The sequence below is a fragment of the Mauremys mutica genome, chromosome 23 (genome assembly GCF_020497125.1).
Source record: "Mauremys mutica isolate MM-2020 ecotype Southern chromosome 23, ASM2049712v1, whole genome shotgun sequence".
Classification (NCBI taxonomy): Eukaryota; Metazoa; Chordata; order Testudines; family Geoemydidae; genus Mauremys; species Mauremys mutica.
Genome location: NC_059094.1, coordinates 12,794,998 through 12,822,199, shown reverse-complemented (window position 1 = coordinate 12,822,199; position 27,202 = coordinate 12,794,998). Strand labels below are relative to the sequence as shown.

Here is a 27,202-nt window from a genome sequence, read left to right as displayed (position 1 = left end):
AGCCATTGAGGAAATGGCTCCTCTTTCTTTCAAGCCTCCCCTGCAAGTTCCCTGGGAAGGAGCTGGAGAAGTCTGCCTCAAACTGATGAACCATTTCTGTGGTCCTGGGACAGTTAATACAAACTAGATGAACAGTACAGACTGGAGCCTAGCTCTCTGGCTCTGCTTTCCTGTACTCCTGGAACAGTGGACCACATGTAGAACTTTTATTCCATAACTATTCATGGCTCAAGTGATAATGCATGCGGATATACAAACAGCCCCTTTTCCCTTCAGTATTTAAGGTTAGGACTATTGATTGAGCAATGGGGAAAGACATCTGAAAATTTGGGTTAGTGTAAGATGTGAAGTAACATTTTAAAAAGTGTCACTAAAAAAAAATTAATACTGACTGTACCAGGTTCAACCTACTGCTGGAAAATTGTGCTTAAAACTGGAATCTTGCAACACTTATTAGGAGGGAAAATAAGTATAACTGCTAGGTAACACTGAGATGGGGCAACTATATTGGTTATATTCTATACCAAGCTTCATGGACTTAAGTAATTGCATAGATTCAGCTCCTATCTGTTTTGATGGGAGTTCTGTGAACCTTTGATGGAATTAGAGCCCTGCAAAAATCCATAGATATCTACACACAGAGATGGCTGTATTGTTTACCATCTTTGCAGATTGTGGCTCAGATGCAGAGCCAAATTTCTGTAGCTGTGCCAGGCTTTAGAAATAAGCAGGTCAGCAATCATCTCATGACTCAAACATAGAACAATAGCACTTCCGTTACCAGAAACGCTTTTGATACTGCCAGTGGAGTAATAGTTACCCACTAAGTAACATTCCATTTTCCTTTAGAGGTAATAGATCAAGGACAGTATAAGTTTCTTCTCATATCAAAGAATATATGTTATGGCAGATTACTGCCAGTTTGCTTTATTTTCAAGCAAGTGTACTGATTAAAGACAACCACTACTTGCAATTTCTTTATTAACATAGGCAATTGAAAAAGCTGTGAGTGAGACAAACATTCTGAAATGGAGAAACTCTACCCCGATGCTCAAAAGGTATCTAGTTGTCTAACTCATTGAAATCCAGGGTGGGCACATGCCTAAACACCTTTTGAGGAGCTAGAGATCAGTGACTAAGGCCTCAATCCTACGAGGAGCTCCATCTGGGTTCAGGAATCTGCTTGCACAGAGTCCATTACAGCATTAGGGCTAACTATATACTAAGACCCCGAGTTCTGTGCAGGCAGGCCCTTGTGGGGTGACCTATTGAAGTCGATGCAGAACTGGGGCTTTAAATGCCATCAGATGGCAATACTGTTAAGCATTACTTTTAACTATTGTATATACACAACATTTTCAGACCAACTGATTTTTTCATATTGACTGTGGCCCTTTAAAATACAAAATAAAGTTTGTTCATTAATATTCACTCACACAGCACCAGGTTTTTTACATTGTTTCCTTAAACAAGTGTTTAAAGGTAAAACATTTAAACAACATGAAACCAGGATAAAGCCCTTTAGAAACTGGTTTATAATTAATTAAGCCTGTGATTAATACTGTCTGTGTTACACATTATGGGCACTATGCTTCAAGTCCCTTACTCACATAATTAGCCTCATTCAAGTAAATGGGATTATTTGTGCAAGGACTACTGATGTGAGCAAGAGGCACTTAGTCACTGAAGTACAGTAAAGAGTGCTGTTCAAATAGCCACTGTGCACCTGACCCTTTGAAGAGCTGAGTATTTATCACTTCCCACTTCTCAGGATTGAGTACTCTGGGTCAGCTGCTGCAACCCTTGCACAAGTAATGCCATTGACTTCAGGGGCACTGCTCACATGAGTAAGAGTTGTAGGGTCAAGCCTTTTATTTTCAATTCCACTTCACACTTCAGTTTCTTACCATTTGAATTTTCAGAGCAGCTGGCCTAAACCAAAGCAGCTACAGATTTTCTTTAACTAATCAACTAATTTAGGCTTTGATCTTGCAAGGTGCTGAGCATACTGGCCCCAATCCAACAAAGCACTCAAGCATTTCCTTAACATGAACCTCAAAGGGATTACTTCAGCATGCACATATTTTTAAGCACGAGTGTTTTGCTAGATCAGAACTAGCATGCTCAGCACCTGCAGAATCAAGCCCTTAATGTTCATGATTTTTTGACTTTCAAAATAGGAGTTACAAAAATATCTTCCTTCATCAAAATCTGGAAGCATCTTAAAAGGATAAGCTATCAAAGCTGGATGGATCCATTGTATGTGATTTACGAAAGAAAATGTTGAAAGCAAGACTTTATCAAGGCAGAAAAGCTGAATAAACTATTTTACCTGTGACTTTACATACTGTATCATTTAAGAATTTAAAGCAGCCTAATGCAATAATGTTTCTTCATTTTGAAATTCAGGAGTGATATTTAACCTTTTCTTCCCCCCCATGCCAATTAGTTTTCTAAAAGCAGAGAATAGGAAATGTTTTCCTCATCTTGGTCTAATCTTCTGTAATTTTGGTCCGGTCCCTCTGTTCAAAATCCATAAGCCAAATGGGGAAACTGTGAATGCAGAAATATTTCTGTAACATAACATCTTACTCAAAATAAAATAAAAAAATCAAAAGCTATATAAAACAATGTGAAACCATATTCTAGCCTGTTCTCCTTTAGGACCCAGATTCAGGAAAGCACTTTTATTCCGGACAGCATTTAATCACATGCTTAAAGCTGGTCATATGTTTAGGTGCTATCCTGAATAGGGACTGATTTAAGCATATGCTTAAGAGCTTTTCTTATTTAATGCCAAACACATATAGGAGCTGACCCTGTTCTCATTGAACTCTGTGGGAGTTCTGCACATAAGCAAAGGTTAGGATTTTCAAAGCCACCCCCTAGGCTATTTGGACACCCAGTTTCCTTAGGGACTTCGAAATTCTATCCAAAGTCAGTATATATTTATACCGTCCAGTCTCAAAATAGTTAATCTATTTAGACCAGGACATTCAAGAACTATCATGAAATATGGTTCTTCTTTGTATTGTTTTAGCACCTAGAAATCCATATTGAGATTGGAGCTTCATGGTGGCATCGGCTGCATGCGCGCCACGCACACACCCCCACAAAAACTGAAAGCTTACCTCCCAATAAGCTTGGTCATCAAAGTACTTTGATGCAGGCAGTGTCTTCCATAGTTTGAAAGTTAAAATGAAACCTGTGTTTAAAAATGATACATGTGGGTGGGAGGGGCTTTTTGTAAATATATTTATTAGCCACATATCACAATATAATGCAGAACTAAATATGGACTCAGAATCACAACCATGCCCCCACATGTGTGGAAATCTTTCTGTAGGGGTGAATGTCAGATTAAAAAGACGACAAGTGGTATTACTTTTAATGCTTTTGAACCTCCTTATGTTGCTAATGAATAGACTAAAATCTATTGGCAAAATAGAATTATCTGGATTGTCCTCCAGCCTTGCTGCTGCCTCTAATATGTATAATGGGCCTAACCAAAACCTTGGGTTGGAAACCAGCCCACAAACTTTGGAGATACTCAGGTCTGGATTTGAATGTGGGGTTCACGTGCATCTCTATACAGGACATATCTGGTTCAGAATAATTTGATACACAATTTCAACCAATCTAGAAAGATTTCCTAATCCTGTACAAATTATTGTAAAATGTTCCCCAGATTGACATAATTTGGGGAGAAAACCATGTTTCCAGAAAAGCCAGCTCTTATTTTCTCTCTGTAGGATTACCTGGACCCTTCCCCAGCCTTCAGTCATCTTCAAACAGTGAACGGATGAGATCCAAAGCAAAGCATGTAAAAAAATATCTTAGGTCCTGATCCTGCAAACTGATTAGTCTGGGCCAACCCTACAAACACAGAGCCCGTTTGAATTTCAGGTGGCCTCCATGGGGGCAAGAGATTCTGCCTGCAGAAGTGAGGCCTTAATTATTAGAAACTAACACTTATTAAAGCCAACTGAACAGCTTGCCAGATTTTCAGGATAAACTAAATGATCATTAACTTTTTATATGAAAAGCTACCCAGGCACATTAAGCAAACAGGCTTATGAGCACTGTTAACTTGAGATTTCAGATGTAAACACCCAGCTCATTAAATGATTGGATCAACACAGAATGTTTGTTTATTTTTGCTGTTTATTCCCCCCCCCCCCCATGTCTTTCAGTGAGATGAAATAGATACTTAAAGTTTGCTTGATTAGCCCAACCTATTAATTACATTTGAGCAAGCACAGGAGTTACATATTAATTATAAGCTGAAACACTCTTTTTAGAGAATGGTATTGGAACAGAGGTTCCAATATGCAGTTTCTTTCACTGAACTGAAGCAGGAGCAAATAGCTGTAGAAAATATTGCAACTGCCATAATCCCACCAGAGACAGAGATTATCTAAGATCTAGAACCAGATGACTAGATCCTCAACTAATGTAAAATCTACTATTGCCTTCAGGGGAGCTATGCTGATTTACAGCTGCTGAAGATCTTACCCCATGAGTAGAAAACAGTCTCAATATATTTTTACTGTCACTAAGGCAATATTCCACATATAAAGATGTCCATCCTATCCTTCCTCCTATCTGAAATCTGGAGGCTGCTGGTGAAGCATCAGTTAAAAATAACCTTGGCAAGCATAAGAATGATGCTATTGTTTTGGCCCTGCTGAACAGACCCCTTTCTGCTGCAACTGAAAGAAGCCTCCCCACTCAGTATTTCCTACAGCTTTTTCTACAGTAGCAAGTCATCTACCTACATGTATATTTTTAGTGCATCAATCACCAGAGTATCTAGGTGCCAAGAGATGCAATAAGCCAGTGAACACTGATGTTAGAGCTGATGTAATATAATTGCATACCACCTACTCTTAAAAAAAATCAGAACAAAGCTATTGCAAAGAGCTTTCCCATACTGACCTGTAATGAAACCTGTTCCCAAACCGATAGCAGTGGTCAACATGAAAGAGCCAACTTCAATCAAGGCTAGATAACCCAGGCTGAAAATGAAAAACAAAACAACAACAAAAACTTTCACACAAAGCAAAGGACTGTAGTGAAAAATATTCCTAGAATTTTTGCCACTTACAGATTCTGAGTTACACATTAAGGTTATGCATGTGTCTGCTTGAATATATGCATCATGGCAACTTTTCGCTAACTGAAGAATCACATAATTCAAATTTATTTTTAATCATTAAATTATTGTACAGTTTCATTTGGAAGGTTCAGCACCAGACCAAAGACGAATACAGAAACCAAAGGCCAAATTTTGCCTGCTACATGCTTGCAAAGCCCAGCAACTTGAATAGAAGTTGAGTGCGTACATTAGAGGGCAGATTTTGACCACGTACAGCCCCAATCCTGTAATCTGATCTACCCACACAGCGTCCTAATGAAGCCAGGGGACTCTGTGAAGGAATAAAGGTTTGTCTGACTGGATCAATTGTGGATCAGATCTAAAAGAGCTACTGGGACATTTAGTCCCCCTAATGGTGCACAGTGGTCCAGCAAGTACGTTCTCCAGGACTCTGGCCTGTCTAGTTTTACCCCTGAATTGGCACTCTTTCCTCTGATGTGGGTCTACTGCATTGCAGTCAGAGCCTGATCCTGAGAGGGGCTGAGCACCCACATATATGTATTACCTCTTCAAAAAAATATTTTGTCTTTTACTGCCAGTTTTAATATACAAGATTCCCTGACACATGCAGTGTCAATCAAAAGTCACCATTTGGAAGGATCCACATCACCTGAACCCTCATTCCTCTTCAATGGCTTCCTGTCTTTATCATCAATTCAAAACTGCTCATGACTCACCTTCAGATCCCAGTTCAGTCTCACTTCCACTTAATCTCTGCTCTCATTTCCGCTCCCCCAGTGTAGTCTACATCACCCGCTTAGCAATCCAGCACTAAAAATTAATTTTTGAGGGCCTGAGCCAAAGCCCACCAAAGTCAATGAGAGCTTTTCCATTGACTTTAATGGGCTTTGGGATCTGGTCCTTGATTGTTATTAACGCGGTTAATCTACAGGGGCCATGCAGCGCTATCTGCATACTGCATGTGTGTTCTAAAACGGAGTTCTAGCACAATACATTAACGATTAGCTGAACATGATACTTACTAAAAAGGATCAACCTACCTTGATAAACTGGCCCGCTTGATTATTATGAAGAGAATGACATTGACTATCGCTCCAAGCAATCCAGGCAACCCAAACATGTAATGGACGCCACAGGTGTCATGAATCTTGAGCACCGAATTCAAATATGTCTGGGGAGGGAAATGTTTAATAAATACAGAGATGAACATATTTACTGAGCAGAAAAGTTCTTCAGCCACACATCCCAAAATAGAATGCAGGTCTCCTCACTCTCAGTCCCACATACTAGGCAACAGAACCCAGGAGTCCTGGCTGTAATCTCTCTACATGTGCCATTTCTTTGTGTGTAAAACCTCACACAAATGTGCGTGACAGGATCTGGGGTTTCAGACATTACCTGTAAACAGTGAGATCCCAGTACTGCAACCATGCTGGCAAGCAGACCCAACATCATGGCAATCCAAGGATGTGGAATAATGGGAGCTGAGAAACCAAGAGCAACCCCTCCTGCTAGTGCTGCATGGTGGATGTGGATCTGTGGATTAACATCACCAAAGTCAGTTCACACACACAATGATATGGCATTGGATTAAATTCACCCTCCTGCAACACATCTATGCACTATTTAAGACCTATTTTGAGGGCTTAAGTGGGATCTAATTGGAGTATAACTGGCCCTGTGCATAGGGGGTGAATTTCACCCTTGCCGCACTACAGTATTGAAGATGTTAACTGGCTATTTGCTTGGGGACAAGAGATCATCATCCTGTTGAGGCGCTAGTGTTGTTTTAGCTTATTAGCCATTTTACTTTCAATGTATTGCTAAAGAGATTAACAAAAATCTAGGTCTCTCAGCAAAGCGACCTTTGCTCTCCTCTTACCATCCTGATTTTTCCATTCCTGCTGCTCAAGGATGACAGTGCAAAAGCAGCCACAGCACTCACACCTATGGCATAGTAAGTGTTGCAGATTGCGTTCCTCTTTTCCATCAGATCCACGATTAGCACAGAGTTGAAGCTTGGCCAGAACATCCACAGAAAGAGAGTGCCTTGCAGACAAAGAGAAGCAGTCTTCATTAGAATGCTCACAAACCCAGTGGGTCCGTCCCATACTGTTTCTGCTGGCAGGTTCTAAATCACACAGAGTGCATCCACTGCAATACCCACATTGTGAACCAGCTCCATCATTCTGACCATCACTACATTTTGAGCCTCCCCAGCAGTCCTGCATTGCACATCTCAACAGTAGCCATGGAATAAACGTGCACCCAGAAAGGTGACTTAGCTGGGAAGGGCCTGATCCTTCAAAGAGCCAAGAGCCTCCTGAAAAGAGTTGAGGGCCTCAATGCAGGAGATACTCATCATCTTTCATGGTCCTTAAGCATCAGCTTTGCAATACCTGTGCTCCCTGGAAACTCAGATTCAAATATCAATGGGAATGATTCTGCCTCTCATCCCTAAGAAGCATGTTTGTGCAGCACGCAATTTACTGTGCGTGGTCCTTTCAGATGAGATCTTTAAAACCAACACCCTGTCTGCTTTGCATGGGCATTAGGGGCCTGGTTTCTGAAGTACACAGTAACCACAACTACAGTGAAGTCAATGGGAGCATTCAGCACCTCTGAACATGAGGCCCGAAAGGGTCCAGGATCTTTGCTGAAACAGCAGGGATTTGCACTGATGTCCTTGGCCAAAACCTCCCAAGTCCTCTGACTGTTGTACAGCATGCTGGTCACACAGCTGATGTGGTACTGACCAAAATAAAGAACATGGCTATGTTCAGAATGTAGGGGTATCAGAACACCAGCACAAGTGATACTAGCTGGCTCCCTTTCTGACAGGTTCAGCAGAGATGCGGAAAACTACCTGAACCATGGAGCCTGAACTCCCCTCTCCCGCCAGTGATGGTTCTTCTAGGCTAGCACAGGGAAGCTTGCACTTCTGTTGTCTTGCTTTGTCCACTTGGTGGAGAAATGGGGTTTCTGTCTTGTTAATTAAATTAATTAATTAACAATTATTTTAATTTAATTTAACTTTTCAGTAGATAGTGAGGCTGGACGTTGGGTCCTTCTGCTCCAATAAACTACTCCTGCGGGAATTCTGTGCCAGTGCGCAATGCAGAATTAATGTTTCCCACAGAACTTTCTTTTTTTCCCTGCAGAATCTGTGATTTCCCCCAGCACTCCCGCCCACACCTGGCATGGGCAGCTGGGGCTCCCACTGTCAGCCCCCGGGCAGCTGCGACAGTCAGCAGAAGCATGATTATATTGTGTTATGTAGACAAAATATGCTGAATTTTGCAGAACTTTAAAATATTGTAGGCAGAATTTTTAAATTTTGATGCAGAATTCCCCCAGGAGTAAATAACAGGCCCCAATCACCAGCAAAGAGGGGTCTTGTCCTCTGTGGGCCAGCCACCAGAGGACAACAAACTCTCTCTCTCATACACAGGCAGATCTGAATCCATCCAGTAGAGGGCAGCAGGTGCACTCACACTAGTTTATATATTGAACATGTCAGGGCACAGCTTTGCTCCCAGGAGTTCTGGTATCTATGCTGGACTATTTAAGGATATAGGCTGTATTAAAGATAAGCTATGATTTATCTTCTCTTCCCCCACCTCTACTGCAGAGGGGACTCCGAGGCAGACTCGATAATTAATGTTCTACTGGGTGCCTGAATTATATAGAGTTAATTCCACAGGCTATTCACCTCACAGCAACATTTCAAGTGCTCTCACTACAATCAATCACTAAAACATGCAGGTTTCCAGGGTGCGGTATGTCCCTATAAAAACACGCTGGTTAGTCCCTGCTCCCAGCAACACTGACAGCCATCACCTTTGCAAGAGCTTGGGTCTCCAAGGCCCTAGATGCTTTTGTTGCTAACTTTAGGCCCTCCGGCCTTTTGAACGACTGAAAGGACGATCCCATGGCGCACACAGAGGATTGCAGGCACAGTGACCTTGATATGCTCTGAAAAACTAACAGGCTTCCCACAAAGTGATATTATCTGGGCAGATCATGTTCCAAGCTGCTTCTTTTCCATAAGCGCAGTATAATTTCCATTTGGCATATCCCTTGGGAAACTGACATAAGCTGCACTTATCACTGAGTTCACCCCTACGGAGACCTCCTGATCTATTCTAGTCTGTATAGTCAGGACATGTTTCTTTCATTTTCTTTAGCGGGGCTGTCAGTTGCAGGATGGCTTTTTGCCCTTAATCTTGAGCCCTGGAACCTTCCCCTTGTACAAGCGGCAAGACAGATGATGGTTGCAGTTTGTTACAGTCTGTGCTTTGAGCATATCCCTAAAAACACATTTGGGATGCCGTCAATCACCCACTGGTAACTAACATTTGCAGTCAAGTGGATGCGTTATTTTATCTCACATCCCAGTACTCTTATTTCTCAGAGACGACAGGTGCTGGGGCACTTATAATCTGCTACAGCCTGCATGCAAAAGACTGGCAAGATTATCTCTGAAGTGAAGTCAGCAGAGACTAGGCAACAGCATCACCCTTATGCCCATGAAATAACTAGAGTCTCGCTCAAGGTTGCTATTGGATATTCTGTGTCCAAAAGGTCCCAAGTTCCTCCCTCCCAATTTATCCATCCCTTCTCCCATTTCCTCCCTCTCTCCTCCCATTTGTATCTTCCCCCCTTCCCACTTCTCGGTTCTCCAGGCACCAGTAAATAATGTAAATGTTTAGAGTAGTGGGTCCCAAACTTTAACAACCCGCGAACCCCTTTCACTAAACTGTCAGGTCTCGTGAACCCCCTCCTAAAAATGAATATTTCCAGGGAGTTTCTCCTTTACCTGAGGATAAAGTATAAAAGCAGTGATCTTGGAAGTAAAACATTTGTTTTTATGACAAGCTTATTACACACTATTATTTATCATTACAGTGTTTTATTACAGTATGAAAACGGCAACACTCTTCCAAGATCTCACTTTTGCAGCTTGTATCACTTTGATTAAGCCTGATAAGACAAGGCTCCTAGGTTTCATCAAGGAGTATCAGATATGAAACAGCATGAAGGGATTTAAGAAGCCAACTCAACGAGTTCCTCCTACACAGCATTCAGGTCTTGAGCATTCCAGGCAAACACCACACGTTACACAAAGCTTAAACTTGTTCTTCATAATAATTTTAAAAACAATACTAGCAGCCTATTTCATTTTAAAAACAGCAAAAAAAAAATCCACCTCCCTTTCCATTTCTTATAAGGCATCTTGAAGTTTAAATCTCCTCAGTGTGATAGATACGCTTGCTTTGATCTGCTTAGCTCTTGGAAGTCCCTGAGGCTCTTGGCTGCTGGCCCTGTGGTGCCTGGGGTCCCTAGGGACAGCTCTGTCTGCCATTAGAGAATTCCCCCCCCCCCCCGAGAACTCCCTGTAACATTTCGTGAACCCCCAGGGGTTCATGAACCCCAGTTTGGGAACCACTGGTTTAGAGGGATCTTACGGCTTCAAGGTTACCCCCTCCATTCTCCCCATGCCACTCTAGGTGGCGATACTCATATCATTTACCTATGGAACTCACAAACTGCAGGAGATTGTTTTCAAAGCACTGTAGAAATATTAACCAAAGTGCTGTATTATTACAGAAGCAAATCACGTGTGTGTGCCATTCACCCTTGTGCAGCCCACAACCTACAACGTTTATGTCCCACTTAAGCTCTATTTTGAAAGCTTATGTGAAACTTACGTGGCGTACAGGTCTTATGGAGGGTTGAATTTCATTCATATATGAATAAGAATCATATCTGCAGATACACTGTCAAGGATAAAGATTATCAGTCTTCATGCTTCAGGGTATAAATTAATCACCAGCTGGGGCTCAGGAAGAAACAAACATCCTTTTCCAGCACAATGTTGCACAATAGGAGGTTTTACATCTTCCTTAGGCGGATCTAGCACAGGTCACTGTCATAGACAAGACACAGGACTAGAGGTCCCACTGGTATTTCCCACTATGGCAATTCATGGTCTGTGGCAGGAGTGGAGCTGGAAAGAAGGATCCAGATTGTGAATCCCTTATTCCCACTGGCAACATAGTTACTTGCAAGAGTAATCCCAGGAACTGCAATGAGGCTCTTCTTATGAGTTGGAAGTGTTCATAATCCAGCCCTGAATTTCTGGGGGGACCCAGGCACTGGGTAGCCTTGGACACATTATGAAATCGCTTGTTTGGTCGTTCATTTGTGAGCATCTGCACTACCTCGGAGTTGCTTTCAGGAATTATTCATGAAGACATAATTACTTTAGATAGCGAGCACTTGGGGGTAGCGAGCTGGCACTAAAATTATAATGAAGACTTAACAATGTCTTGATGAGTTAGATTAAAATACCAATTGCTTTGAATTATACAGCGGAGCAAGAGCTCTGGGGACTCAGCAAGATGAGCATTTAATTTTTCCTTTTTTACATTGGGTGAAGGCTGCCAGGTTTCATTAGACATGTGCCAATGAGTCCTGGTCAGGTTCCAGCAAACACCCAGAATCAGCCCCTCCCACCGACAGTAGATCTTGGGATGTACAGCCAAAAGTAGCGAGCGCCATAACCAGTGCCATCTACTGGGATCAGAGGAGACATTCGGCAATGCTCATTCACTCCATTCGGGCAGAACATAGCTCCTAATAAAGGCCTCGGGCGCTCACCTGTCACAGTGATAGGTTAGATCAGTATTCACTCGATTTTAGCCACAGAAATCAATGCCTCTATTTCAATGTCGTTTCTTTTAAATGTTAAATTAAATTCAGTGCTGGCACAAGGTGCCAAATTGACAGACCTGGGAACTTACATTCTTTGTGGAGACAAGGGCACAGCACAGATCATGGCAGGACCAGCTTTGTAATATAATATAGAAACAAGATCATTTCTTTAAAAAAAGACCCAAAAAAAAAAAAAGACACCTATCCTTACCCTGAGCATTTTGCGTGTGTGATGTATCTTCCCCCCACCCTTTATCTGCTTCTTCTCTTTTGATTCTTGTCTTTGTAAGTGTTTATACAGTACCTAGGACAATGCGGCCTTGATCCTGCTTGGGGCCTCTGGCCCCTGCGGCAATACAAATATTAATTGTAACACTGCCCCTGCCAATATGGTTAAATCAGTGCAAAACAGCCACTTGTAGTGGTGAGAGAACAGTTTACCCGCCTTGGCCTTTCTGCTGCATCTGCCAAGAAGGGACCTGCTCGGTGCCACTGCAGTGGTGGTTTACACGATGGGGCCCATCAGCCTAAGAACAGAGGTGAGACTCACCAACTCATTACCATCCGACGGTAACAACTTCTGGTCACCGGGCTGTATTCGAACCTCCAACTTTGCGGTAAAAGGTTCGATGCCCCATTCCCCATCCCCAAAGTCATTCATCCCCCTGGCCACCACAGACTGAGACGTTCAAGTAAAGGTCTTACCCAGCATTGAAAACAAATCAGATATCGGATTAGACTTTTCCTTTTCAACCCTTTCACTCAGTGAAGAATGGTACAGCCACCAGGAGACTGCCAAGCCAAAGTAGGTCCCAAATATGTGAACGTGCATCAAGCTTGTGTGTTCCTCAACCTGCAGGCAACAAAGATATTCCAAAGATGTCATTGGGTCCCCTTGATGTGTACAGAGACTTGTAGCTCAGTTACTTATATAGTGTCCTTCATAGGCACCCTCTCATATTCAGTGTTCATGAGCACTCAGTGCACACAGTGCTTTTTGCAGCTCAGAAAAAGACTTGGTCCCTGCTCCAAGGAACCTGCCAGCTAATTCAGACAAATAAAAGACACTGGTCCCAGTTCTAGTGCAAGGAGATGTGTAGATACCCTCAGCTGGAAAAGTGCTGCCCAGAAGATGGTTAGAAGGAAGAAGGGCTTGGTGGATGGGGTGTGGAAGGCTGCTCCAAGCATGGTGGGCAACATGAATGAGGGAGCAAAGGGGACAATTCGTTATGATGATTACTATTATTTATTTGATGGGCGAAGGGACCAAAGGCTCCCTCCTGGCCTTCATGAAAAGATATGGAACCAAAGGGAGGGCTAGGCAGGAACCTGCAGCGGGAGTAAGAAGGGCCACGTGGAACTTAGGGCAGAGTCTTGAAGGTGAGGACAAGGAGCTTTAACTTAATGCAAAAGGAAAGGAAAGAAGCCAGTGAAGAGACTGGAAGAAGCTGTGATCAGAGCAGCAGGAAAGAAAGCAGGAGCGTGTTGGCTGGGAGAGAGAGGAGAAGAGGTGAGGTGCAGAAGGCCAGAGAGAAGGTGCTGTAATCAGAGTGAGACACAAGTAGAATCCCCAGCCACACAGCCCTTCCACATGCAAAACTCCCTTTCATTTCAGTGGCAGCTGCATGCATGCAATAAACTGCAGGATCAGGCCCAGAGCGAACCAGCTTAGAGCTGACTATCAGTATAGCGTCAATATCAGACCAGCAAAGGAAAACAAAGATTTGTTTAAACCCTCCAAAGCCTTTTCCCGTGCATAGGATAACGTGGTTACCTACCTTCAGGAATTTTACATTGATCCATCTGCTCGTACTGAAAGCTGCCACCTCCACCATCGCCATCCAAATCAATTGAATAGGGTTAGCTTTGCCCAGAAGAGCTCCAGCTGAGATTAAAACAGCAGTTACACTTATACTGGCCTTTAATACGCTTTAAAAAAAAGGAGAAAGTTAATTGTGAAACTAATTGAACCAAAAAAAAAAAAGAAAGTCAGTAGTAGTCAGCACTGTTCCAGACATTCATTATGGAATTTTCATGCTTGTGAGGTTGCTCCCCATTTTACAGCTGGGTAAACCAAGACACAGAGATTTAAGGGCAGCATTTTCAAAAGTGGCCTCCCATTTGGGGTGCCAACATGAGGTACTTTGGGCCCAATTTTCAAAAGTACTAAGCACACATAACTCTGACAGAAGTCAACAGAAGTCGCAGGTGCTCAGCACTACTGACCACCAACCCCAAGGTGCCTCAGGCTGAACTGAGACACCTTAAATCAGAAGTCACTTTTGGAAAATGTGGCCTTAGTGGCTCGTTAAAAGCCACAGAGGGAGCGAATGTCAGAGCTAGGATTGGAGCTCTGGAATTTCTGGCTCCCCATCCTGTGCCCCAACCACTAGATCACACCGGTCTCTCTGCACAAGGCGTTCTGAAGTTCCTACAGTCCTCACACAGAATTATTTCTTTCCTTTTCCCCACTTCTCAAAAGGCTGTCCACCATTTTGTCCTCCATCAAGGAAACAAGGGATGTTAATGACTCAGACACACTGTAATTTATAGATGTGTTCTGGGCTGTTCTTGACCTTTACAATATTCCGGAATTTCAATTAGCTGCTTCTCCTGCCTCTTGCCATGAGAAAGAACGTGCTGAAAATCCTCAAAATTGTCCCCGCAAAGGTAAAGATTTTGTCTTACTTCTGATAGGAAAATCATCTACGAGCATATTGCTCTGTAGTTGCAGACAATTTTCTTGTGTGTGCAGCACGCACAGCTGGGGAAGGAGATGATTTTTATTTAAGGAAACTGAGTGCTTCTGAAAGGTACTGGCCTGAGAGCTGCGCAGCCCAAACTGTATCAATCCAGTTGCTTTCACATCACCCTGCCAATGCGTCAACCCTGACCAGAAGAGGTCACCTGTAGGGGTTAAGGGGCGTTCAGTCTCTGTGGCCTTGGTCTCTCTGCTGGGTCTGCCATTAAAGTTGTCATTTGCGAGGATGATTTTTGTGAATGTGGACGCCTCTCAAACTACCAGTCTCATTTCACATGGGGACCCCAAAATGACCGTCACATGATGATAACTTCAGTCGCTACAGACCTAGGCCAGAGCTGCACCAGCAGTAGAGCTGGATGGGAAACGGTTTTCTCATCCTGCGAATATTTTCAAGAGTTCAAAAAAAATGTCCTGTCTCAAACTGGGGAAAGGTCAAAATCTCAAGATATTCACGCACTGAAAACCCCCTTCTCTCTCCCCCTCCCCATTTCAGGCCAATCCAAACTTTTCGTTGTGATCACTTTGAAACATTTTGTTTCCATTTGAACCTTTTCTTCTTTTTTTCAGTCGAATTAGCTTGAATTTCTAAATGAAAAAAGTCACTTAAGTCCAAAAAAATGGGAATTTTTAAATTTTGATGATTTAGGAAAAAAATGCCCCACGTTTTTTAAGTCAGAAAATCCATCCAATTTAGCCCCGTTTTGCAAACAGCTTTGTTTTTGACAAATCTGCATTTTTCACCAAAAAAAACTTCCAAAAAATTGTTGAAAAATTCCCCACCAGCCTAGCACTTCAGATCTTGTGAACCAATCCCCTGTGCAATCAGCATGAGTCTTGTGATGACACCTTTTGGCCAACTTTTTGCAAGATCTTCCAGCAGGTCATAGCCCGCAAAATCCCACTTTAGTTAGCACCCGTCAGAAACTCTTGTTGTACTGCCACACAGTAGTTATTGCTACATATCTAATGACGGGGCAGTAATTAATTCAGCAAAGCCAAAAACCAAGACGAAGGCATGAGAACAGTTAGGAAAGGTCTCAGCAGTTTGTTGTGCTTCACATTTTTAGATACGCATAACAAAATCATTAGGGCCGTGAAGGATATAACAAGAAATGAATATATGACAAGAAGACTTAAAGGCATTTAAAAAGCAGAATGGAGGTGGTGATTTACCTCTGATGTCCTAACAACACTCAATGAATTTGGCTGCAGCAGCAGAAGGAAAACATTTATGCTTGCCTCTTCTGCAGCACATTCCATCCTAAGACCTCAAAGCATTTTACAAACATTCATGAATTAAGCCTCCCAACTGAGTTGGGTATAGATGGGGAAACTGAGGCACAGAGGGGGGTTAAATGATTTGCTCGGGATTACACAGAATGGTTAGGGCAGAAATGGGGATGAACCACAAATCTCCTGACTCCCAATTGGGTGACTCAGGCACAAAACCATTCCTTTCCTGTCTAGGAAAGAGGGAAGGAGGAAGAGAGGGAGATCCCTGTAGTTCCATAGTTATTCTACCCAATCAGTACCAGTTAGTATCTGACATTTTGCTTGTATCCCAGCCGTGTTGTGATTGCCAATGGAGTCTTCTTACACTTAACAGTAGATGAGAGGTTGGAACTGTAAATGCCTTTGCCATATACCAGGGGTGGCCAGCCTGAGAAGGAGCCAGAATTTACCAATGTACATTGCCAAACAGTCACAGTAATACGTCAGCAACTCCCCCCCCCTCAGCTCCCCCACCCCCGGCTCCCAGCACCTCCCATCCACCAGCAGTCTCGCTGATCAGTCCCTTCCCGCACCTCCTGATCTGCTGTTTCGTGGCATGCAGGATGGGGGGAGAAGCGAGGGCACTGCAGGCTCAGGGGAGGGCGTGGGAAGGGGTGGAGTGGAGGCAGGGCCTGTGGCAGAGCCAGGGATTGAGCAGCGAGCACCCCCCTGCCCACTGGAAAGTTGGCCGGAGCCACAGGTTGGCCACCCCTGCCATATACTATATGTGTAAACAGCAGTAGCATTCCATAATTCAACCAATGCTCAATAACTAGCTAATGGATGCAGGATTTTGTTTTGTTTTGTTTGGGGGAGGGGGAGGAAAAGGGAGAGGATATCCATTAAGAAAAAGAGCAGAGGTCATGAATTCTAGGACCATTAACAACATATGTAGCTACAAGTTAAAACAATGATACACAGTTAGCAAACGCCACGTCTCATGATATAAACTGAGCTCCTCAAGGAACTGGGAGGAATATTTCCCTTGAATGTACAATGTGCAGTATGATGGTATTGGCCACTGCTAGAGGTAAGACAATGGAGTATATGGACAAGCTATGTGATTGCTTATGGGTAGGACAGGAAGTAGGATAGCAGGCCAGCTGGACCAGTGGATTTGATGCAATCACTCTGTGCCTCAGTTCCCCTTCCATAAAATGGGGATAAGGCCACACCTCTCTATCTCACAGGGGTGTTGTGAGAGTAAAGACTCTGAGGCACTCAGATACTATGGTAATGGGGCCATAGAAGGAAGGAGCTAGATCAACAGATGGCAAAATGCAGTTAAAATTACAAAGCCAACCATGAAATAACAAAAGGTCCTGCCAGTGTGACGGTACTGCTGGGTAAATATACCAAAAAACAGGAAAAATTACCTTAGCCACAGCACTCAGAGATGCTACGTTAAGAGTAAATGATCCATTCTAGGATGTACGAATTACCTGTGCAGGCTGATTTTCATTTTTCCTGCTGAGGAACTAAACAAAAATCCTTCCACGAGCACAGCCCACTGAACTCCAAGTGCGGCAATTAGCAGGTTGAATCCAGTGCTGCTAAATCCATATCTTTTCAAGAAGGCCAGGAGGAAGCCAAATCCCAAAATCACCAGGACGTTGACATCTTGAAATGCTGCATGGCAGAGGAACCGAGAAATCTGTCAAGTTTTCAATGCAGACCAGACTCCACGTTAACACCACAGCAGTGATCAATAAACCTGCTGACAATTAATAACTGTCTCAGAGTTATCCTCATACATTCTGGTGGAAAAGGAGGGTGGTGCAAGACCATGCATTTCAAGAGCACTATTTATCAGGGAGCAAAACCTTTTATATTAATCCATACTGCCCCCCACCCTCTGTGAGGGAGGTCTTATTATCCTAATTTGCCAGATGAGGAGGTGAGACACAAGAAGGTTTAGTGTCTTGCCCAAGATCAGAAGTGCTGGGAACGGAGGATAAGCGGTAGTACAGTCTAAATCAGGGGTAGGCAACCTGTGACACGCAAGCTGGTTTTCAGTTGCACTCACATGCCCGGGTCCTGCCCGCCAGTCTGAGGCGGGGGGGGGGGGGATCCTCTGCATTTTAATTTAATTTTAAATGAAGCTTCTTAAACATTTCTTAAACCTTATTTACTTTACATACAACAATTGTTTAGTTATATATTATAGACCTAGAAAGAGACCATCTAAAAACATTAACACATATTACTGACATGCAAAACCTTAAATTAGAGTGAATAAATGAAGACTTGGCACACCACTTCTGAAAGGTTGCCGACCCTGGACTAAACAATGAGGCACTGGACTGGGACTCGGGAGTTCTGGGTTTTACTGACTGTCTTTGACCTGCCGTGTGACCTTAGGCTTCCACTTCCCCACTCTGTGCCTCTGTTTTCCCTCCCATCTTCTCTCTGTCTTGTCTATTTAGATTGCAAACTAAGTGTTACAAAAATGTGAAGCTGTTTATAAGCACAATGAAAGACAGAGGCAGTAATAGGTTTATGAGAGCACTGGTAATTGCTTTCAAATGATCCCTTGCAGTCAGTCAGTAAAAACAAAGGACCACATCCTGTTCTCCGTTACACAAAACCAAATCAGCAGGATTGGCACAGAAGTAACCAAGAACCAATTTGGGACGAGATCTGTAGAGAGTCTTGTCTTGCTTCAGTTTGAAAACACTGACACCCTCCTTTTCAAAGTGGGCCACAAGCCCTATTTTCACCATTCCAGGGGGAGTGCTGTATTTGAGATAATATTCAGCTAAGCAGTACTTCTCTCTACTGCAACTCTGTCTGCTAAGAAATGTTTCTTCGGAACAGAGTCCCCTTATCAAGGCACAGGCAGTGTGTCTGCTCCTTGTTGATTTTAAACCCCACCTTACACATACACACCCCAACTACACACACCCAGCCCCCTTCGTCTTCCCTGCAACATCTCAAGCCTATTTTTTGATGTACAAATTCAGAGTGACTACTAAAAGGGGCCAAACACGTTATGCCATAGAGTTTGTAATATTCCCGTGAAAGGTCCTCACAAAAAGATTTGTTAGTCTCTAAGGTGCCCCAAGGACTCCTCGTTGTTTTTGCTGATACAGACTAACACGGCTACCACTCTGAAACAAAAAGATCTGAAACCCTTGATTCTGCAGACACCTACACAAATGAGTAGTTTCATCAAAGCCAGGGGGACTGCTTCCAATGCATCAAATTATTCAGACACATAAATGACTGCTGCATCAGGCCTTAGATTGCTCTTTCTGTGCCATAATTTTACAGCATCCAAGAACATTCTAGGCACTTCACCAGAAAGACATGGTGCCTACTCTGAAGAATTTACAGTGTTATTTTAGATGGGACGCAGTGAATGAGAGAAGCAAACATGGAGGGGGAAAAGGACTAAGGTTACAAGAGTGTTGTGACTGTGTCGGCCCCAGGATATTAGAGAGACAAGATGGATGAGGGAATATCTTATTGGACCAACTTCTATTGAGGAAAGGGGCAAGCTTTCGAATGACAGAGATGTCTTCTTCAGGCTTGGGAAAGGTACTCAGAGTGTCACAGCTAACAGCAATAAGATCACATGGCATGTGCATCTTCTGGGCAGTGAATTGAAAGTGTTTGGTTTTTTAACGAATAATTATTATTGACTCGCTTATTGTGAACACCAGGGAAGAAGTGGGTCATAAGGACTGTGAATGAGCAGAAGGTGGTAGTTTGGTGAAGTGCGTGGGCCATGTGTAGGATAGCTAGAGAAGAGAATGAACACTGAGGCTGGAACCACTGGAGAAGTGGAAGGAGATCTACTGTGTATAAATCTCTGTATCCCTAAGCCTAGTGGCCCCAGCAAATGTGCTAATAGGTATATTCTTATGTCATGTGCAGGTTTCTACACTTCATAGCAAGGATTAAAGCAAACGTATGGGGGGGATGCAAGTTTCTGGCTTTTGAGTAACTCACGTACAAAATATTAAATGAACCCAACTCAATGCATGATCATGGGCAAGTCACATCCCCTTTCTGCACTTCAGTTTTCCCCCATCTGTAAAATAGGAGTAATAAGACTTACCTATCTACCTTACGAGGAAGTCATGAGGATTAATGGGTTAATATTTTACAGCACTTTAGACAGGTTACACGCTATATATATTAGCAATTATGATAAAACATATATCTTCAGTAAATGTAGAAAAACACATTTCTCAGATGCAGGATTCAATGCTTACAACATAGAAGCAAAGTTTGGTACCATAAGACAATCCTCAGCATATTATTAAATAAGAAAAAGGGCTACTTTTGCCTGCCAATACACATGTGATAACAAATATAGGGCCTAACACAGAGCCCATTATTTAATAGTTTCACCTAGTAAGGGGCAGAAACCAAGACCCAGCTCAGAACAGCCCAAGATCCTTGGGGAAGGTTGGATCCAGGTTCTGAACTTCACTGCTCAGACTCACCACTACTTTTAATCCATTCCTACTAGCTGTCACACTATTTCAGTCATAGACTATCAGGGTTGGAAAGGACCTCAGGAGGTATCTAGTCCAACCCCTTGCTCAAAGCAGGACCAATCCCCAACTAAATCAGCCCAGCCAGGGCTTTGCCAAGCCTGACCTTAAAAACCTCTAAGGAAGGAGATTCCACCACCTCCCTAGGTAACCCTTAAGCCTATCCTTAAGCCTGATTCTTTGTTGCTCTGCACATTGTGCATTCATTTGTCCCAGGCTTTCATCCATCTAGATTTCTTATTATTATTTTGTATGATCATGGTTCCAAGATCCCCAGTCTTGGACCTGAACCCATTGTGCTAGGTATTGTACTAACACAGAACAGGATGGTCTTTTCCCCCCAAAGAGCTTACAATGTAGATATGAGAGACAACTGGTGGATACAGACCAGTGAGGGAGCACAAGGACACAATTTAGTAGTATCTGACACCCACTCTGGCCTGGTGTAAATGACTGCAGAAGGTGCACGCCACCAGAGTATTTAAAGGGAAGTACCCATACTGTATTTGTCTGATGTACAGCACTGTTCAAAACAAGCTCAAACGCACCCAAGTAAAAGCACACCCTGAACCCTACCTTTAACAACAGGCTTGCAAACTTACCAGGATAGATGTCAAGGTCTTTTGGTGTATTTCCACTTTCGTTTGAAAAGCAAAACCAAAATACAAGGATAAAGGCAGTTTCCAGAGAGAGTATGAGCCCCGGCAGACCACATCGGAGACTGGGAGGATAGTCAGAACCCATTGTACGTTAGCTCGAGTGTTAAAAACACACACAGGAATATTTTTCTTCTATAAGAACGTTCCACCAACCTCAAACCAAAAGAAGGTGGGGGGTGAGGAGGGAATAAAAACTTCAATGCGATAAGAAAGCCCAAGAGGCGTTAGCAAGGAATAGCTCCTTATCTAAGGCAGGTCAGGAGTGCAAGCCCACAGCGACGAACATCAGTTGAGTCAAGTAGATCTGGGACGTGCAAGAGAATGTATATTTAAATGGTAAAATACTGGTGTGTCAGAGCCCTCTTCACCAGCTACACCAACTGCTGGTGGGCCTTATCGGTTAGCTGCGCTATAATTAAAGACAAGCATGAACTGGAACGTGGGAGTTTTGCCATTGATTTCAATGAAGCCAGGATGTCACCTCGAATCTGAACCCCTCCCCATATTGAGGAAGGACGTATTCTGATCCAGGGGCCTAATTCGTGAGTCAGTTAGGGTTGCTTTGTGCCAATATTCCAGCAAACAGCCTCCTTAAAAGCTGGTGGATCTAACCAGCGTATGGGAATCTCTGGTGGTATAGAGCTACCATAGCACCTCTTATGCTATCCCCCTCTCCTGGCCTGTACAGAGCATTGCTGTGGAAATGGGGACATGGCTGGAGCATCGCTAAACCCTGGTGATCCCCAGCTGCTGGGAGCCTTTGGCAGAGCCAGCATCATTTAGAGCTGCCATGTGCCTATGTAATCTATGCCAGGAACCAGGCCAGTCCCAAGCTACCCCTGACACCCTCCCACAGCTGTGGCCTAGGGCTCCTTGGGTACAGCTGAGAATCTGACCTCAGATCTAGGTCCAAACCCCAGATCCAAACACTATGGATCTTTTGAAATTCAGATTCAGTCTGGATCCAGCTCTAGATGAGAATTGGCTTAAATGTGACTGAAGGCAGGAGCGCTCAATGCCTTGGACGACTGGGCCTGTTGTAGTCGTAGAAAAGAGGTCTTGGGTTCCCAGCTCCCTTTCTGTCCCTAGAGGAAGAGTGGTCTTTAGAGGCATATTGGCAAGGCCATGTGGGGGAAGCTTCCCCGATGTTGTTTATGAAGTACCCTCTCTGGGGACAGATACAAGAAGGACTTCAGGGCTCGACTGCTAAATTCCCAATACAACGCTTTAAATGAAACCTTACAAAAATTAGGCCATTAAAAAAAACAGTGAGGAAAGAGATGAAATGCACCCTCCATTCACAGGAGATATAAAATCCTATCCTGGGGAAAAGACGAGCTAATACAGTGGTTCTCAGTCTTTTGTTATGATTATTATTTTATGACCATTGTGCCTAGGAGCCCATCATGGAGCAGGCTCTCACTGGGTGAGGCACAGAACAAACGGAACAGAAAGAGGGTTGCTGCCCCCAAATGCTTACAACTCGAGTAATATTTTTCATATTGCAACTGCTTTTCCACAGTGGGACCACCTCAAAGCCCCTGCATTCCCATCTAGCTGGGACCCCCTCTGCTTTTAGCAATATATCAAGGCAAAGGGGCCCCCAGGTGGAGAACACCAGGGTTAGCAGACAGCATTTCATGCAATCTGGGGCATTCCAAAAGCAACATACTGTTGCTGCTCTACCTCTGCCCGCTGCAGTTTGGCTCAGATAAGCAGAATGATGAAGATTGCCAGACTCCAGATGTCGAGATCTGTTCAGCCTCTGCTCCCCAAACACCACTCCTGATTGATGTGTTTACCAGCTGGCTGAAAGGCAGGACATTTCACTACCACTGGCTAACTGTAAAATAAACGCTTATGCTTTGTGATCTGATTCCGTCCAGGGACTTGCTCACTGCCTTCCCTAGACCAACAAGCCTCTGTTAGTATTGGCAAGAGGAATACTTTAGAAATGAGGGTCATTATTGCCTATTTTAGAAATAAAATTTCTATAAGCTCTCGACTGACTTTAATATATTCCTTTTCACAAAGAAGCACTGTACCTTGCTTGATTGAAGACTGTTTGGGTGTGATGGATGGACAAATCGACTAGTCTGGAATCAGAACATGCTTTTCACATCTTTCAGTAACCTGGCACCTTATTATGCACAACTAGTCCAAGAGCCAATCGTAATAATGCACCGTGAAATAACGACTTCCAAAAGGTGTGAGTCCACTGTCTGTCATTCATCCTAAATGATCCCACCATTGGTTTACACACTGTTTAAGAATCTAGTGGCACAAAGACGCAAATCAATTCTCCCACCACTAAAATGCAGCCACCTCTAGGAAGAAACGCGGCAACTGTTGAACAGAGCACAGCAATGTTCCACAAGAGCTTAGGGTGGGAAGCGAAGAACAATACTAGTAGTCAATGGTGCTACAGGGGAATGTAAGGAGACTTAACATAATAATTATCCAAGTTGAAGTTTGGCTGAGCTAACACCCCTTATGCTGGGGGTTGGGTGAAACCCTGTTGAAGCTGGTGGGCAGCAACAATTAATTAAGCTCCCATATGGAATAGTTTGAAACAATAGGAGCCACTACACAAAACACAGATGACCTGCAAAACCAGTGAGGAATGTGAATTATCTGCGTGGAAGTTTTTCCACTGGTGACTAGATATTGTTTGCTGGAGAGGTTTGAGAGTGAGAGTGGCGGAGGCAGCTGAAACACCACAGAAGGCAGCAGGGAAGCACTTGTAGCATGACCCTGAGATAAAGCTAAGAGAGAGCTTTGAGGTCAAGTGCTTGCTGAAAAGGGGCTTGGAACTGTGAGCAAAGAAATGGTCCCCTGTTGGATTCTTACTCGGACCAGGAAAATAGGACTTAGTGTACACTCTTTACAAATAATCGGGAGTGCATCAAAAAAATACTAACTCTGTCATCAATTTCTTCTCCCAACAGAAACAACCTGCAAGACCCCTAATACTGGCCAAGTGCTCAGGTCAAACAGGGGAGCACATTATGTACTGAGTGCCATCAACGCGCTCAGTACTGTAGAATGAGGTTGATGAGACGGACCCTGCCTCGAGGATTTTACAATCAAAGTTAAGCAGACAATGCCTCTTAGCCACATAATTAGGATGACCAGACTAGGACCCTATTGTGCTAGGCACCGTACAAACTCAGAACAAAAACATGGTCCCTGCCACAAAAACCTTACAATTGAATTAATACTTGACCCAATTCATTGGGAAGTAGCTATCAGAGAAACCGAGACTTCAAGAGGAACTGAGAGCACTCAGAACCTTGCAAGATCAGACCCTATGCATCTCATTGCTACACATGAGCTGCTGAAAGAGACTGAAAAGCAGCACAAAAATGGCATCTGCAAAGTTTCTGAGAAGATCAGCTCGGAATAGCATTTCCGAAGGTAGATGCAGTGGTAGTGAGCAGCGTGAGGGTATTTTGGTGGTGTGTAAAGTTCTTCTTTGATGAAATTGGTGCAGGTGATAATATTGCATACCTATGCCCAAGAGACAGAAGCAGTGTATATGAATGGGGAGAAAGCCACCTACTGGCAAAGAAAAGAATACCAGGCAGGCAAATGTACATTGTAAATTGTAGGAAATAGCAGGGGTAGAGCCAACACCTGACGCACCTTTGGCAGGTGATTCAGGCAAATTCACGGACATCCACAAATCCTCCCAAAGCGCTCTCATAAGCCACCTTTGGCAGGACAGAGGATCCAGGCGCACTCTAGACCCATCAAAACAGAATGGGAGTAGAAGTGGCAGCAGGGAGAGACAAGAGAAGAAAGGACAAAGAATACAAAAAACGAAACAAAACAGTGAAGAGAAAAAGATGGAGGGGAGGCCAAATCAGAGAAGAAAAGTATCTAGGATGTAAAAGTGAAGAACAGGAAGGGAAAGACAAGGGGGAAGGAAAGGCAACATTTTGAATGTATGATCTAAAGTTGATTTGGCTAGTATGTGAACATTTTCCCAGCTCAAAGGGGAAGGAGGTGACAGTCTCTCTGCAGACTGAGCTCACATTGTATACTGATCACTTTCCTATAATCTGTGAAAGGTTCACAGGGAAGGTGATGCTTTGCACTTCTCTCTCTTGCAAGGATGTCAAAGTCAACATGCCTGAGTGCCTAGGCAAATGTTATTATCATCTCCATTTTAGTGATGGAGAAACTGAGGCACAACATTTAAGAGATTCACACAAAATGCACAGGACAGCGCCTGTCCTGCAAGGAGCTCCATAGCGAGAGCCGCCTTCACCCAGCCACCTGCCCAGACAGATCTCAGGGCAGCGTCTGGACTTCAGTTAGGTCTTGACTGCACAAGAAAGTTGTGAGATTAGAGACTGATTTAGTTAAATTGGTACACCCCCTTGTGTGGACACTTATTTTGCTTTAGAAGTCTTTTGAATCAATTGAATTTAAGTCCATTCTTACTTCAGTCAAGGCCTTAGAATTAGACCCAGACCAAGGAACAGAACCCAGTAATCCCAACTCCCAGTCTTTTTGCTCTAACCAAACAGACATTTGCTAGTATCTTTGACAATGGAATGGCCAAGAGGGAAAGACATATGCACTGAGCAAAGGGGACTGGGAATTTACCCATCTGAAAACTAATGCATCACATCCTACATGCTGCTGCTTGGGTCTGGTATAACTTCCTTCTCATCTCATTCTTATCAGCTTTATTCAGTATAGACATACTACCCAAGCTGCTAGTGAACTCCCCAAATCCTGTCAGCAACCCAGCGTAAATCCTGGGAAAGTCCCAGTGATTTCCAAATCCTGATCAAGACTGTGCCGAGAAATCAGGGTATTGTGGTGCACAGATGCTTGTACAGAAGGTGTAGCCGTGCTAGTCCCAGGATATTAGAGAGATAAAATTGGTGAGGTAGTTACCCCCCTTGTCGCTGCACAGATAATAACTGGAGTATGCGGGCCAGGCCCACCCCAGGGGACACCATATTGCTCCATTCGCTTGGCCTGTCACCATTATCTGAGCCTCTCCAGCCTCAGAGCGAGCCTGACTCCGCCACACCCAGCGCCCCCAAAGGGGCTGGAGGGTTCCCTCAGCACCAGCGTCGACGTCCCCGGCCTGTCCATGGATGGGGTCACCACACGTCCGGGTTCTTCTGGACATCGGCTCTTTTCTGAGCCTCCTTTCTCCGTCCGGGCAGGTTTTTCCAACGACAGGAAAGGCCCCCAGGGGCTTTGCAGAGTAGACAAGGCTGATCCGCTTCCCCAGGCTGGCGGGGTCCCTCAGCACCGGCTGGGTGCCCAGGAGCAGCTCACACCTGGCCCTGGTGGCTCTACTGACTGGGCAGGCAGCAGCATCCCTCAGAGGCCACCCTAGTGCCAGGCCCACTCCTGCCGATCTCCCATTGGCCAGGCAATTGCCACCCTTTCAAGGCTCGTCCTATGGCCCAACAGGCCTAGGGAGGTAACCTCTGATTGGCCAGGCCCTGGTCCCCGTCCCTTTTTGATTGGCCTGCTATGAGCCACGGGCCCCAATTTGGTCCGACCGTTGGAACGGGCTGGATGCGCCCCCTTCCCTGTTCAGGGATTGGGCGGCTCAGCTGCCATTCTCCAGTTCTTTCTCTTCTCGCTGATTGGCGAAGCTGTCCGTCAGTCACTCTAGAGGCAGGGCTACGCGGCGTCCTGGGCGGCTGCGTTATGAGACGGAGCGGGACAAAGGACCTTGTGTCCTCTTACTTTTGGACGCTGGGATTTCGCTCTCGCGTTCCTGGTAGCCTATTAGTCAACGAGGCTGTCAATCAAAACGTGAGGGGGTGGGACTATAATGTCAGTCAAAGATAGAATAATCCCTCTTTTTGTGCGTTTACGAACGGATAATGTCCCGCCCACTCTTGTTTTTATCTCTGATTGGTCAACCTTGCTATCACTCATAATGTGGGGTGCGTGCCTGGTGCGAACGCCCGGGTGGAACAAAATCCCTTCAAGTAATTGGAGGGTCTGCTGTCAGTTCACCCTTCTTTCTCTCTGCGAGACGTCACTCAGAGTTTGGGGCGGGCCTGCGACCAGAACGTCGTGGGAGGGGCGGGACAAACTGTTTGATCGGCTCTCTTACCCGTCCGTCCGACCCTCGCTGTCGTTGATTGGTTTGACCTCCCGTCGATCCCATTCTGTCGTCCTC

The 27,202-nt window shown here is 44.2% G+C and overlaps 1 protein-coding gene across 2 annotated transcripts; it reads right to left on the bottom strand.

The window, feature by feature from the left end:
- Positions 1-971: 971 nt before the first annotated feature.
- On the bottom strand, positions 972-26,813 carry LOC123355314 (RH-like protein). 2 transcript variants are annotated; one of them, XM_044997656.1, is made up of 10 exons: positions 25,948-26,813; positions 17,315-17,501; positions 13,615-13,765; positions 12,542-12,689; positions 7,002-7,168; positions 6,518-6,655; positions 6,160-6,290; positions 4,939-5,018; positions 3,132-3,205; positions 972-2,553 (listed from the first exon to the last, which is right to left on the bottom strand). In XM_044997656.1, exons 1-10 carry the CDS (start codon positions 26,186-26,188, stop codon positions 2,527-2,529), a joined length of 1,344 nt encoding a protein of 447 aa, XP_044853591.1. In that variant the 5' UTR covers positions 26,189-26,813; the 3' UTR covers positions 972-2,526. The 2 variants fall into 2 exon arrangements, with proteins under 2 accessions (XP_044853591.1, XP_044853592.1); XM_044997657.1 differs by lacking the exon at positions 25,948-26,813 and adding an exon at positions 20,980-21,940.
- Between the last annotated feature and the right edge of the window lie 389 nt (positions 26,814-27,202).